Below are 13,980 nucleotides of genomic sequence, written 5' to 3'. Positions count from 1 at the left end.
TATTTGTAGTTTCAAGCATGGTAATATATTTGCACAGGAGTAAATATGCTCACAAGTTAAAGAATAAAAGCTGAACTTGCAAGGAACAAGTCAAGCACAGTTAAGTATTCCTCAAATTCCTTCCTTTTATTTTTGTCTTTTTATTTTTTTTTTTTTTTTTTTTTTTTTGCTTTTCACCCTCAAATCCCTAAGGTATTCCAGAGTGTGCTTATGTCTGTGGGTTCCTTGCCACTGCAAGCATATCCAGTCATTCACTTACCTATTCATTCATGCATACATCCACTCCAAGCCTTATATACTCATTCAACATACACTGAGCTCCTCATGTACATTGAACATAAACTCAGATATCTGAAAACTCATGTAGCAAAGATTGGCTAAGGGAGAAAGCTGGGCATGGATATGTATAAAAGAGAAGAATCCAGCTCATCAGATGAGATGTATATAGTATGGAGGAAACCATAGCTCATCCATGACCCAGACAAAGCTGTGCATGCAACGAAACAAAGGGCCCTTAAATGTCTTGCATGAAACACAAAGTTGGTTCCAGAGCAGTGTGTATTAAGTATAAGACTGGTAGTAGATGGTGAAGAGGGTGGTCTCAGAATATGGACAATTGTTTTCCTTTTACATCTTCCTCCTTATTTGGCTCCAGAAGAGATTCTTGATGATTGAGCCTAGAGCCATGGGCTTGAGATCTCTTTGGGGGGTCACTTATCAGATATTTACATTATAATTCATAACAGCAGCAAAATTACAGTTATGGAAGTAGCAACAAAGTAATTTTGTGGTTGAGGGGTCATCACACCATGAGGAACTGTAGTAAAGAGTCACAATGAGGAATGTAGACTCTCCATATTTACATCCCTAGGAAACAGGGGAGCACAATGCTGCGGCAGGGAGAAGTTTTAGCGGGAAAACCTTGCATGATCTAGCAAGATAGTGGGTACAAAGTTCACGAAAGAGAGATGAGTATCCAAGCTGAAGAGGAAGACAGGATGCCCACACCAGGATAGTGATCTATCCTCTGTCAGCATCTCAAACACGTGCAAAGTGCTACCATCTCAGGCACCTCTTCTTCTCAGAAGGTTTTGCTAGACAATCTTTATTACCGCCTTTTTTCTCCTAAAGTATTTTCAGCATCTGTTCATCTACATGGATGGATATCCATTACTCTTCACCCTACTGACAGTGTTACTGTCTCCTGGGTTATTATATAGAGGCACTGAGATGGGGAATGAACAAGTTTTGAGAACCACATTTTTAAAAGGAACCTGGCTAACCCTCTGTTTCTGTCCTTATATCTTGGACACACAATTCACATGAAGAAATTGGCTGAGAGGTTTAATTAGGGGTTTTGAAATGCAAATTGAAAAGCACCTTCCCTTTAACAATTGGGTTCCAATGCTGCTATGAGATCAATAATTCTGCCAAGAGAACCTTCAGTTGCTCTCTCCCATGGAATAAACAGACTTCTTTAATTTGCTCAGACTTCCAGAGGTGACTATGTGCAGCTTTGAGATGGATTTTTTTTTAAAGCACGATAGAAATCTTTGAAAATAAGACTAACATTATCTTAAACTTACTAGAGAAAACCCAAGTTTTGATTCTGATACAAGAGTACCAAATATATAAGAAACCACCTAAAATTCTACAGATCCCACATGTCTCTAAATAAGGTACTCTGCAAGGATATGCTGTAAGCTGTGCTGTTCAGAGTTTTTGTGGGAACCCCATTAAGCCACTTACCAGGTAATCACAGGGGAAGAATGTGCTACTGCATTTCCTGTATATTCAAAGCCTTCTACAGCCTGCCCCCATCTGGCTTTTGTATTCTGTTTCTCCCTGCTCCACTCTGTTCCAAAACAGACTCAAAGCCATTATTTCTATACCCTCGCTCTCCTGCAATCCTCCCTTCTGTCTTTCCAGTCTTTTTCCACACTAACCTTTTCAGCAATTAATCCCAGAGTGCCTGGTATTATGACTGCATACTTTCATGCTAATATCCCTCATGTCTTCATTAATTTCCCACGTTGTCATACTCTTGACAAGCAAGTTCTCATCATACCATTTCTGCAGGGATTTACCAAAGTTCAGCACTGGGCTCCCAGCAGGTGCTCTATGAAGAACAGCTGCATGCAAGGTGCCTTAATTAGCAGTGGCTACAGTGCCACAGACATAAAAGAACAGAGTGTATTCTGCCTACCTCAGTTTTACAGTGAACTGAATGAGGGTTTTAAGTACCATCGGCCTCTGAGGGTGTGTTGGCATGCATGGCTGTCGCTCGACCACAAATGAGCTAGATAAAAAGGAAATATCATGTGAAAACATTAAAAAATATTGACAGTGCAAACCTAGAGAAATAGGGTACTATTTTCCCTTAGAGTCCAAACATTTTACACCTAGGAGATGCTGAAATCCCCATTCCACTCCAATCTCCCCAGCAATTCTCAGATCATTAGTATAAATAATAGAAAAAAAAAGGCCTGAAGATCATCCTAATTATTCTCTCTCCTCTCTCTCTCTCTCTCTCTCTCTCTCTCTCTCTCTCTCTCTCTCCTTCCTTCTTTCCTTCTTTCCTCTCTTCTTTCTTTCTCTTTCTTTCCTTTCTTTCTTTCTTTCTTTCTTTCTTTCTTTCTTTCTCTCTTTCTCTTTCTTCCTTCCTTTCTCTCTCTTTCTTTCCTTTCTCTTTCTTTCTTCTTCCTTCCTTCCTTCCTTCCTTCCTTCCTTCCTTTCCTCTTTCTTTATTCTTTTGGTTTTTACTTTTCAAAACAGGATTTCTCTGTGTAACCACGGCTGTTCTGGAACTCTGTAGATCAGGCTGCCTCTACCTCTCTGCCTCTCTGCCTCTGCCTTTCAAGTTTCAGGATTAAAGACGCGCACCACCACTGCTCAGCATACAGTAGTAATTCTTAATTGCTCCAATGGACTCAATACAGGTTAATCCTGTACAACAAAAGAGAGACTTAATTTATGTCACTTTGGACTGAGTATCGGGACTTCTGGGGTGTATTAGAATTTTTTCTTCAGTGAACTTACACAAAGTGCTTTCCACCCTTCTTGAGTGTATACATACTCAAGAAGAAAGAAGTCTTCTTTAAAATGTGAAAACTGCGTGGGAGATGGGTGTACGGGTTATTACCTTATGGAAAACTGAGTCAGCTGCTGGGAGAAGAGGTGGTGATTAAGAAGCAAAGAGTGGAAATGTAGATGGAACTCTCTGGGGTACTATCATGGCTTCCTGGAGGCAATACTCTCTACTGTCCCTCCACCCCAGGGTATCCCCCCCCCAGCTCCATGCTCAGGGAGGTCTACAATCCTAGTGATTCGCTTACTTCTTGAAAAGGTTGTAGATCAGGAACGTAGCTCTCTCCAGCAGGTGTGCTCTTTGAGTGGGGATGGGATCCCCTTCGTAGGTCATTTTGGTAGATTGCTCCTGTAGTTTCTCCAGTTGCTGTCTGAGTTGGAAAAGACTCTCTGCCAGTAGGGTAAAGCTATTGAACAGCAAATGAGAGTTTTTTTTCCCTTCCCTACTTAGCGATCAAGCTAGTTTAGCAACGGATCATATTTCATAAATAATAAATGATTAAGTGATTGTTAAATTAATTAAAATTATGATTACTGACAATTCTTCATTTTTTTCCTAACCTCTTTCTTCCTGAATATGAATTATATTTAATATTTTCTAATTTGTACTTTCAATTTACAGGCATCCTTTATGAAATATTGTCAACATCTGGAACCAAATTCCTTTTAATTGGCTTTTAGATCCTGTTAAGTATGCATATTAAGAATATGGATCCCACTAAAAGTCAGAGACAAACCAATTTAAAATGCAGAGTATAGGGCATGAAGAATGTTATTGTTAATGTTATTGTTAAAACTCATCTCCCTCCTCTCTATACACATTTGCAACTCCTAAGTGTTAGTGGGAAGTGATGACTTCATCGTTCTGGCACAAGTTAGTGTTTGGGAAGCCTTGTTTTGATGCTCAAGTGCAACTCTGCTCACTGTGTGCTGATCTTGGCTTAGAAATGGAGGCGAGGCTTAGGTCAGAATAGAGAAGAATTAGAAAGACTGAAACAGAGGAAGGGGAGGGGAAGAGGAAGAGGAAGAGGAAGAGGAAGAGGAAGAGGAAGAGGAAGAGGAAGAGGTCTACAGCTGGAGGAGCAGAGCACCTCTCAGTGGTCTCCCGTGCAACTCTTTCTCAAGTACACAGGAAGGACCAGGGAGGGAGATGTGGCAGGCCCCATTAATTTGTGGCTTTCATTACTCCCTGTGTTGCTTGTCTTGTTTGCACAGTAGACTACTTTGGGTTTAGAGAATCGAGAAAAATCAGTGTGTTTGAAAATGAGCCCACATCTTTACTTTGCTTGAGAAGGAAAACTGAGGTATGGAAAATTTTCCATTTTCTTGAACTATCTCTTTGATAGCAATTTTGAATGGTAACTGAATGATTTTGTTTCTCCTTATATTTTTCAATTGTTCTCTCAGACAGATCGTTTTATTTATTGCAGTTATGAGTCAGAAAACCTTATCAACATTTTTATCCTTTTATGTGAAAAGATGGTATCTACATTTAACGGCTTATCTGCATATTAGGTAGCGATGTCCTGCTGGACTGTTAGTTTTGTATAGGGTCTTGCTCTGTAGACCAAGGAGGCTTAGAACTTGCATGACTCCCCTGAGATGACGAGAGTGTGTTACCATACCTAGCTTAACTTACTTTTAAACTGGCCAGTAAACATTGTGTATATTTGTGGTTTTATACATGATGTTTTGCTATATTTATATACTGAAGGGTGGCCAAATCAAAATGAAAAAAATATCCAGTCTCCCATAGCCTTCTTTTTGAAAGAACAGAAATTCTATGTAGTAATTTTAAGTATATAACATATTGGTAACTACAGTCCTCATGGTGTATGGTAGATTTCCTAAATTTATTCCTCTTTCCTACTGAAATTTTGCATCTTTGACCAACGTCTTTCACAAAGTTAATGTGCTTGAAAACATAAAACTAAATGCTGAGCTTATACCATAAGACACATAATTTAAAAGTTGTTTTTCAGAGGTTTGAAGCTAATGTTTATTATACCCTTAACAATATGCATTACAGGCTTCAAAAAAAAAAGTCACTAGAGTCTTTTAAGATATCATGTTTGCTTATTGATCAATTCTTATGTATGGGAAATGCTTCCTTTTTCTTCCCAGAGGAGGCAAGCTAAGAACATGGAACAGGGGCTCCCTCCTGCTCAGTAGTCCCCAGCTTGGTGTAGACTGTACTCTCACTGAGCAACTGCAGCCCGTGCTTCCTGTGGTTTTCACCAGAAACTAAAGTTAATCGCTTTACCAGTTCTGAAGCTGGTCCAGCCCATTGTGGAGCGGGCCACCGATGCAGGCAATCTGCTGCCGCTTCTTCCAGTCCTGCAGCTCTTCTAGAAGCATGCTGTTCATGAGCAGGTCTGTCTCATTCACTATCTGCGTTATCTTACTGAGTGCTTCCTGCAGACAGACAGCATGCAAAGAGATCCACAGAACACCAGGTTACAGGTCTGCTTACCAAAACACACTGGTCTGAGAGACAAAGAGTTGACTAAAAATAACCAAATATTTGCTAGTGCCTTCTCAAACAATAAAGTCATTACAACTGAATAATAGGAGAACTGTGGCCACGGCTCGGCATTCTCATGCATCAGTCTAAAGCATCCAGTGGGAACTTTTGTGTCAATATTGAATCATGCTGTCCTAAACATGCATTTGAAGGCCATTTATAACAGTTGTCTATTTTATTTATTTATATGTGTTTTGGTGGTGTGCCGGCATGTCTATCCAGCTGATATGTGTGCAGTGCCTCCCAAAGGCAGAAGAGGTATTGGATCCCCCAGGAGTGGAGTTTCAGTTGCTTGTGAGTCACGATGTGGGTCCTGGAAACGGAACCTGGGTCCTCTGGAAGATCAGCTTTTGTTGCTCTTAACTCTTAAGCCATTGCTCCAGTACCTGTTTCTAAATGAATGTGATTATCCATCTATTTGCAAAAATACTGATTAAAACTTGGTTCTTTCTGTGTTACTTTTTCTTCACACTTTATTTGTGTTTAGGGAGGCATAGTAAAATATAACTTTCATAAGCATAGAAATTAGGAGACAGGAGTTTCTTTCAGGTTTTGTGAGTTTGGACAAAGCATTTAACCTTGTTATAATTTAGTTATCATATATATATATATATATATATATATATATATATATATATATATATATATGTATATATCCCATAAAATCCTTACGTGTTAGCGTGGACTACCTGCTTATGTATACTGTTTGTGTGATTGCAATCTTACATACACCTAACTATATTTATAATCAATTTAAAGTGAAAATAAACTTATTTGAATGCATATAAGTTTATTCACCAAAAAAATGATCTTTTAGAAGTGAACTACTGATTTAGCAGTTATTGGCTAAATATCAATTGCATTTACTTTTAAAGACACGTAGAAAGTTGAAATAGAAATATTTACTGTCTTAAACATATTTCACTGAGCCAAAAAAAAAAGTTTTATACTAACAAACTATTCTTAAGTCTTGAGAAATTTCACAAATAGGACAATATTTAACAGTGCCATTTTCAGAATAGAATATAGAACACTAATTTTTCCAATAGAGTTTTACACCATCTAGTATTTTTTTTAACTAAAAATGTGTAGTATAACCCACTTCAGAACCTTAACAACCTATGTCTAAAACAGTGAAAAATAAAGCTTAGGTCCAGCTTTCACCTAAGTTAATAATCCCTCTAGCCACTGAATTACACAAATAAGGTTGGGAGGGTGAGGCTGAGGTGGTCATAAAAGTTTACCCAGAGACACGGAGGACAATTCCTGGAAATTCTGACATTTTCCATTCAATGTAAATGAAATGATAAAATCTTAGTCCTTGGTTTTGTAAGATGAGCTTTAGGAAAAGAAAGTCAGACAAATGACGAATTAATTTCTTCACCAACCTTTCTCTTGAAGTCCAGACTATTAAGCATCTCTTGCAGTGTCAAAACTTCCTGGTTCACCAGGATACTGTTCTTGTCACCCTGATCTGTAAAGGGAAGAAAACGAGATCCAGAATTATCTGTAGGCAAAGCTTTTTATGACCAAAAAGTCAAGTCCACTTAATCCACCTCCAGTCCAGCTCTGGACAGGACCAGGGGCTTAGGTTGTAAGAGAAAAATAGGCTTCTTGTGTTGAGGATGGAAGCCCGATCCAAGAATGTCCTTATTTTGCCAGGAAGAGTTCCAGTCAAGCATGCACAAGAGACCTTTTATCTATCTACAGACAGATGCAGGAGGAATGTTGTGTGTAGTTTTATGTTCTACCCACCCTTATTCTGAGAAGTGACCATGCTACCAGGACCCTCCCAGCTTTCCTTGAATTCTCTGACACAGATATACAGTAATTTCAACTTGTGTTCTTGGCACAACTGTTGGGCGCTACTATCTCCTGCCTGGAAAAGCATGCCCTTAACCAATGTCTTATCTCCATCTCTCCTGCTGGCCCTATTCTTCAGTTGCTAAACTCAGCTAGCCCCTGCCAAATATTCCTGACTACCTACCTGTAGTAGTGGCCACTGTTCCCTACAGGGCAATGTTCTTCATTAGTTTTTATTTGTTTGCTGGCAGTGGATAAAAGAAGGTTTTGTAATGGATTTATTTTACTGGTCTGGCCAGCACTAAAGATAACCTTGCTTGTTTGATACAAGGAAAGGGGGACTTCTTTGTGCTCATGATTAAATCGTTTGACTAATTCTCCTGTTTGTTTGGGCTGCCACACAACCCAGGCTGGCTTTATACTGGCTGTATAGCTGAAGATGGTCTTGAACCCTAGGTCTTCTTCCTGTCTCTACCTCCAAAGGACTGGGCTACAGGTATAAGCCACCACAACTGGTTTTCAACTCTTTATAATGCACATAAAACCTGAAAAATACTGAGGAAACTTAGATAATAAAATGCTACACTCAAAATAGTTTTATTGTTGACTATAGCTTATTATATTGTTATCCTTAAACTTCATAGTTTATGTAGAAATTGGAATAAATGTTTTTAAAGATGCTTGATGAAATACAGTGTTTCTCTAGGATCCCTGCTCCCTTTCATAAGTGATTAAATCCTTGTTGTGTTATTTCTTCTAAAGAGAAAACTGTACATTTAAATAATCATGAGCATTTTAAATATTTCATGGAGGTCATGACATCCTGAATACGACAGGAGAATGAAAGACACCTTCAGAAAAATTAAACATTCGATAACAATCATCCATACTGCCTTCAAAGCATGTGTTAACATTTTAATAAAAGAAATTCTGTAAAGTAGATGTTTATATTTGCCTTGCTTTTAAAAACATATTTTGAAATGAAAATATGTTTTAAGTAAAACTGTAATAACATTTCAGGGTTCCCATCTTTACTTGTTAAGATGGTTTGAATAGGAATGCCCCCAACAGGCTTTTATGGTTTTTGTTTGTTTGTTTGTTTGTTTTTTGTTGTTGTTTTGGTTTGGTTTGGTTTGGTTTGGTTTTTCGAGACAGGGTTTCTCTGTGTAGCCCTGACTGGCCTCGAACTCACTCTGTAGACCAGGCTGGCCTCGAACTCAGAAATTCACCTGCCTCTGCCTCCCAAGTGCTGGGATTAAAGGCATGCGCCACCAACGGCTTTTATGTTTTAATGCTTGATCCCCAGTTAGTGGAACTGTTCAGAAAGGATTAGAGTGGGTGTGGCCTTGTTAAAAGGAGGTGTGTCACTGGGGATGGGCTTTGAAGTTTCAAAAGCTCATGCCAGCCCCAGTGTCTTTTACTTTGCCTAAGTATCAGGATGTAGCTTTCAACTACTGGTCCAGCACCTGCCTTCATGACACCATCCTCCCTACCATGATGATAATGGACTAAACCTCTGAAACTGTAATCAAACCACCAATTAAACGATTTCTTCAAGAAGTTGCCTTGGATATGCTCTTTATAGCAATGGAAAAGTAAATAAGGCACCTATCTAATGTTTTCTATTGTCTAACACAAGCAGAATGCTATGATCCAAACTAATAAGTCTATATTGGCATGATTCTGTCAACAATCTAAACAGGACTAATTAGAGTTTCAATGATTATCCCAGTAATTGGAGAGAAGTTAGACTATCAGTTCACTATCACTTATATATCTAGGGTCTTATAAATATTTTCATTTTTTCCATCTATTTATTAAAAATCATCTAACTGTAAACAGTGCTTAAGTACACAGAATCAAATTAATTCAGAATCTTTGTATTTAGACATTTATTTAATTATTGAATTTACATTTTAGAAATATTTATAAATAAAATTTAATTTAAAGTTCTATACACAAGAACATATAAAAAACATCTAATTCTTTGGAAGATAAATTTATAGATATGCTTGTGACAAGGTAGAGAAAATATAAGAAATTTTAACTGTGCTTATCATGAGACTATGTAATTTTTATTTTTAGTACTTTTTCTTATTTTCCAAATTCTCTTCTATGAAGCATATTTCTACTTTATAATAGTCTAACTTCTCATATCAGTGGCTTCCTGACTGAATTAGGTGATTATTTTTATTTTCATTAGTTGCGTTTCGTTTCTCTTTTGAGGAAGTTTTTTGCTATGTCTCTCCACCTCACAAGTGTTGCAATTACATGCCTGTGCCACCACACCCAGTCCTGAGGTCTTAGCCCCTTAGCGTACTCATACTAGTAGTGTTGGGGTTGGGGGGGAACATGTTGCAGTGGGCATCATTTCTTATGCAACTTGTAATTTTCTTTGAAGTGGTTGGTAAATATATGTATTTAAAACTTACATGGAGAGATGGAAAACGCAAAAACTGGAAACATTATTTGCCTGCATTCCTCAGAAACACATGGGTGAGAGGCTCTCATGCAAGAAGATCAAATTTGCTTGAAATTTGACTCTTACCAGTGAAGAACCCTAATAATTATGCTCTTTTTATGTCTCTATTGAGAGTTACAAACAATAAACTTACCCATTGTCTGAATTGTTTTATACCTGTAGTCAAACTCATCTTGCAGGTCTTCTAAGTATTTGGTGTCTTGTTCTGTCATCTTTATACAAAAGAAAATATTAAGCAATGTTGCAATGCTTGAGCCTGCCATAGAAATGTATAAACAATACACTGGGGAAGTCAGTCTCCAACAGCGTCCTTGACCAGGGAGCCTACACCTCCAAATGGCTAATCCACATGCAAGCTATGTCTGAGGAGACCAGAAGAAGGCACAGATCCCCAGAGCCAGAGTGACTGAGTCAGGAGTTGCCTGCCATGTGGTTGCTGTGAACCAAATACAGGTCCTCTGCAAGAGCAGCGACTGCTCTTAGCCAGCCAGCCCTTCTCACCTTTTTCTTTCTGATTAAGAAATCGCCCAGCGAGTCGGGCATGGTGGCGCACGCCTTTAATCCCAGCACTCGGGAGGCAGAGGCAGGCAGATTTCTGAGTTCGAGGCCAGCCTGGTCTACNAAAAAAAAAAAAAAATCCCCCACGTATTAAGGATCAGTAGAATGTCTCAGATTCTGGTCTAGTACCTCTGGCATAAGTTATTGGAAAGGATGCCTGAAGACAGCTACAGTGTACTTACATATAATAAATAAAAAAAATCTTTAAAAAAAAAAAAAAAAAAAAAAAAAGAAATCGCCCAGCATGTCCTTTCTCATTTCTGAACTAATTACAAGAGCTGCTAATCATGACTCCACTTACAAGGTCCTTCTGCCCTTTCCGGTTGCTCTGCTACCCTCTGTACTAGTGAACAAGAATCAGAGATGTACAGTTTAGGACAATTCCGCCAAAATACTTTTCTTTCTACTTCTTAAAAGATGCTTGCAATTCTATTTAATTAATTAATGACTGATCATTGACTTTTTTTAACTTGTCTTTCCTCTAAACCCATTAATGTTCCCTATTGAGTCATACTAATCAATCGGTGTTGAGATTTTTGCATATTGGCTTTTCACGTATTCTCTCATCTAGTTGTGTCACTACTCATGAAGTAGATCCACTCTTGGTTTTCAGGGATAAAGAAACACAGGCTTAACAACGTGAAGTGGGTGATGTTTGTGGGGAGGAGCTAGCAGCACAGCTTTGACCTCCCCCCCCAAACCAGACAGCTGCATCCTGCATTTCAGACTGCATTCCGCATTCCGAATTCCAAGAGGTCTTCTCTAAGAAAACGTACATTCTTCCCTTTCTGCGTAAAATCTCAACCTTACCATTTAAATTACTGATTGAAAAAAAAATATTAAATCTGGGGTCAGTGTGAATGTGTGCTTCAACTCTGTAGCTTTTAAAGTTGTATGGACTTGAGCACAGATCTGTGCTTCAGTCTGTTTTTGTTGTTTGTTTTTGTTTTGCTTTTTTTTGAGACAGAGTCTCTCTAAGTAGCCCTGGATAGCCTGGAGCTTGCTATGTAGACCAGGCTGGCCTCAGTCTCATAGAGCTCCTTCTGCCTCTGCCTCCTGAGTGCTGGATTAAAGGTGAGTGTCACAGTTCATAAAATGTGCATGGCTCTGTTTATAAAACAGAAGAAGAGGACCTGAACCTTACAAGCATTTTCCTCTTGGCAATTTGCTACAAAAGTGATTTCTGTTTTTCATTTAAGAAAGTCGAGGGTCCCAGACACATGGCAATAAGTGCTCTGGTGAGAACTCAAAGCCATCTAGACATAATTTGGCTTCAAGTTCTACCTCCTTTACTCCACATCTATGCATTTGCAGTATTTCACTTGAGTGATAATTTTCTCAAGAGCAAAGATTGACAAAAGGCTGTGGGCTATTGAACGGCAGGGAACTCACATACCTGGGAGACAGGTAACAAAATTAAATCTAGTTTTAAAGCATGCATGTATTGTTTTGACCTCAGAATTAAAAGTTTTCAGAGTATTCTAACCAAAAAGGTTAATTAAAAAAGTAGTGTATTAAATCATTTCTTTTAAAAAGAAAGTCAATGATAAATCAATTAAAAGGCTTCAGACTGTCATCAGTTATAGTAAGTTTTTACAAACAATATTTTTGCAAAAGATTTGTGGTAATAATTTGCAAATCTCTCATGGTGGTCAGAAATCCCTTTGTGAATGCTACATTCTGCATTCCAAGAGAGAGATGGAGGTTAGAGCCTAATTGGCAAAGTGCATTGGTGGACAACTACTGCTCTGCTTAAGTGTCATGTCCAGCATTCTGGAATCAGCCTGGGTATAAAGAGCTAGTAAGGGTGTGTTCTCAGAAAGGACCTGCTGAGTAGGGATAGGGTAGGAAAGGAGCTGAGGGAGCAGGTGGTCTGTCTTGGGGTTTAGCTTTGGTCCCACAAGGAATTCAGGAGTGTGATCTATACCACAGAGTTAACATCAGCATGAATGCAGGGCCTGGTGTTTCCTGTCCGCCTGTATCATTCCCTCTGTGTCTGAAGACAGCCTAGTGTTCCCCGGACAGGCAATTTCAAAGAAGCCCTTAGCAACCAACATTCACAGATGCTGGAATGATCTATGGACTTGAGGGAAGGATGAGGGCAGAACAAATGGTAAACTTTAGTTGCACCAAGCTTTTCAGGAGTTAACAAGGAATCTGAGGACTGCGGAGGATGCTAAGCCAGTGCTGGAGAACTGGCTTAAAATGTACAAGGTCGTTGGTAGCACTGTACCACGACCATCAAAAGATACTGGATACATACATTTGTGTACTTAGTTAATGTGCTTAGCTACCCTGATTATAATCCAATATTATAGTAGAAAGTAGACACCCACTGTCTACTTTCTCATACTCGTGGGGTCAGTAGAGTCCTTGGTTTAACCTGATAGTGTGCTCCGGCATTCGCCATAGGTCCACCTTGAGAGTCTGATTGTTTTTTGTAATGATGGGAGAAGAAACATGTCTGCTGATTTTAGTTGTTATGGAAGATCTTTAAACTGCAGGTCCAGAAGGAAAACCTTAGAAGTTCATTCTACGTACACTTCAGAAAGTCTGTCTCACTTAAAAAATTTTTCTAGATCAATGAAAGTAACAAATCTAGAATAAGAATGATGGGAGGAGAAACTAAAATGTACTGATAGCTAAGGAAAGGAGTAACATAATGGGTTCCACAAATAAAGGATAATAAAAGGATATATGGGATACAATTAGGGGAAACGTATACACTTTTAAGGAACTGTAAGTTACCAAACTTACTCTAGAAGACAGTTTTGATATCAGAAGCAAGTTGAGTTGAAAAGTTTCCTCAAGGAAGTCTTTCCTATGTAACACAGCATGAGAGCAACACTTACCCTCTGAGATCTGTTTGCACTGGCCTTCAGCACACAGGCCTGGCTGGACTTTCTAGACAGCTACATAAGACAGACCACTTTCCCAATGCGTCTATGAGACCACTCACCTGCACACTGTTTTTAATGGCAGACACTTTGTGTTCCACATTTCTTTGTCTTTCTGAAACTGAAGAACTCTGTAAGGATTTCTCCAGAGGTCCCTGGAAAAAGAATGGCTTGCAATTTCACTGTTGTTGACAAAATATGTTTATGGCTATAATAAAGAACACGGTACTTACACTGACCTGAGCTTTAGATCAATGTGATACATAATATGCTATGATCATTAAAACTCGTGCTGAGAGAGTTGGGCATATAACTCACCAGCAGAGAATGCCCAAGGCTCGGGGGTCCCACCACAGAACTAAACATTATGCTTGTAGTGTCCAGAGCCAACTGACTCGAGACTTTCTCAGAGGCCCCATGAAAAGACAAAAAGAACTTAAGTCTCATGTCCTTGTCCAGGAGTGGGCTCGGCAAGCCAGTCTGGGTCTGGAGTTGGTGCTTCAGAGGAGTCAAGATTGCAGTTTCTGGGTACCTGATTCTTTTCCCTGGACCGTAGCAGCTGAGTCTGAGGTTTTGGTCATGCTATACTTCTTAATAAACTCAAGTTTATTAAGAAGTGGCTTAACTTC

At 39.0% G+C, this 13,980-nt stretch overlaps 1 protein-coding gene across 1 annotated transcript in view; it reads right to left on the bottom strand.

Annotated features, from left to right (window-relative positions):
• The window catches only part of Stat4 (signal transducer and activator of transcription 4), a 101,821-nt gene that overhangs the window by 27,560 nt on the left and 60,281 nt on the right, over positions 1–13,980 (bottom strand). Inside the window, exons 5-10 of the mRNA XM_021197713.2 lie at positions 13,414–13,506; positions 10,030–10,108; positions 7,000–7,085; positions 5,351–5,502; positions 3,336–3,494; positions 2,207–2,299 (exon numbers count right to left, since the gene is read on the bottom strand). Coding sequence (XP_021053372.1) covers positions 2,207–2,299; positions 3,336–3,494; positions 5,351–5,502; positions 7,000–7,085; positions 10,030–10,108; positions 13,414–13,506 — 662 coding nt within the window. The remainder of the gene's footprint in view (positions 1–2,206; positions 2,300–3,335; positions 3,495–5,350; positions 5,503–6,999; positions 7,086–10,029; positions 10,109–13,413; positions 13,507–13,980) is intronic.

Source organism: Mus pahari, chromosome 5, assembly GCF_900095145.1.
Source record: "Mus pahari chromosome 5, PAHARI_EIJ_v1.1, whole genome shotgun sequence".
NCBI classification, from domain to species: Eukaryota; Metazoa; Chordata; class Mammalia; order Rodentia; family Muridae; genus Mus; species Mus pahari.
The sequence above is the reverse complement of the archived record's forward strand: the minus strand, read 5'-3'. Positions and strand labels throughout refer to the sequence as shown.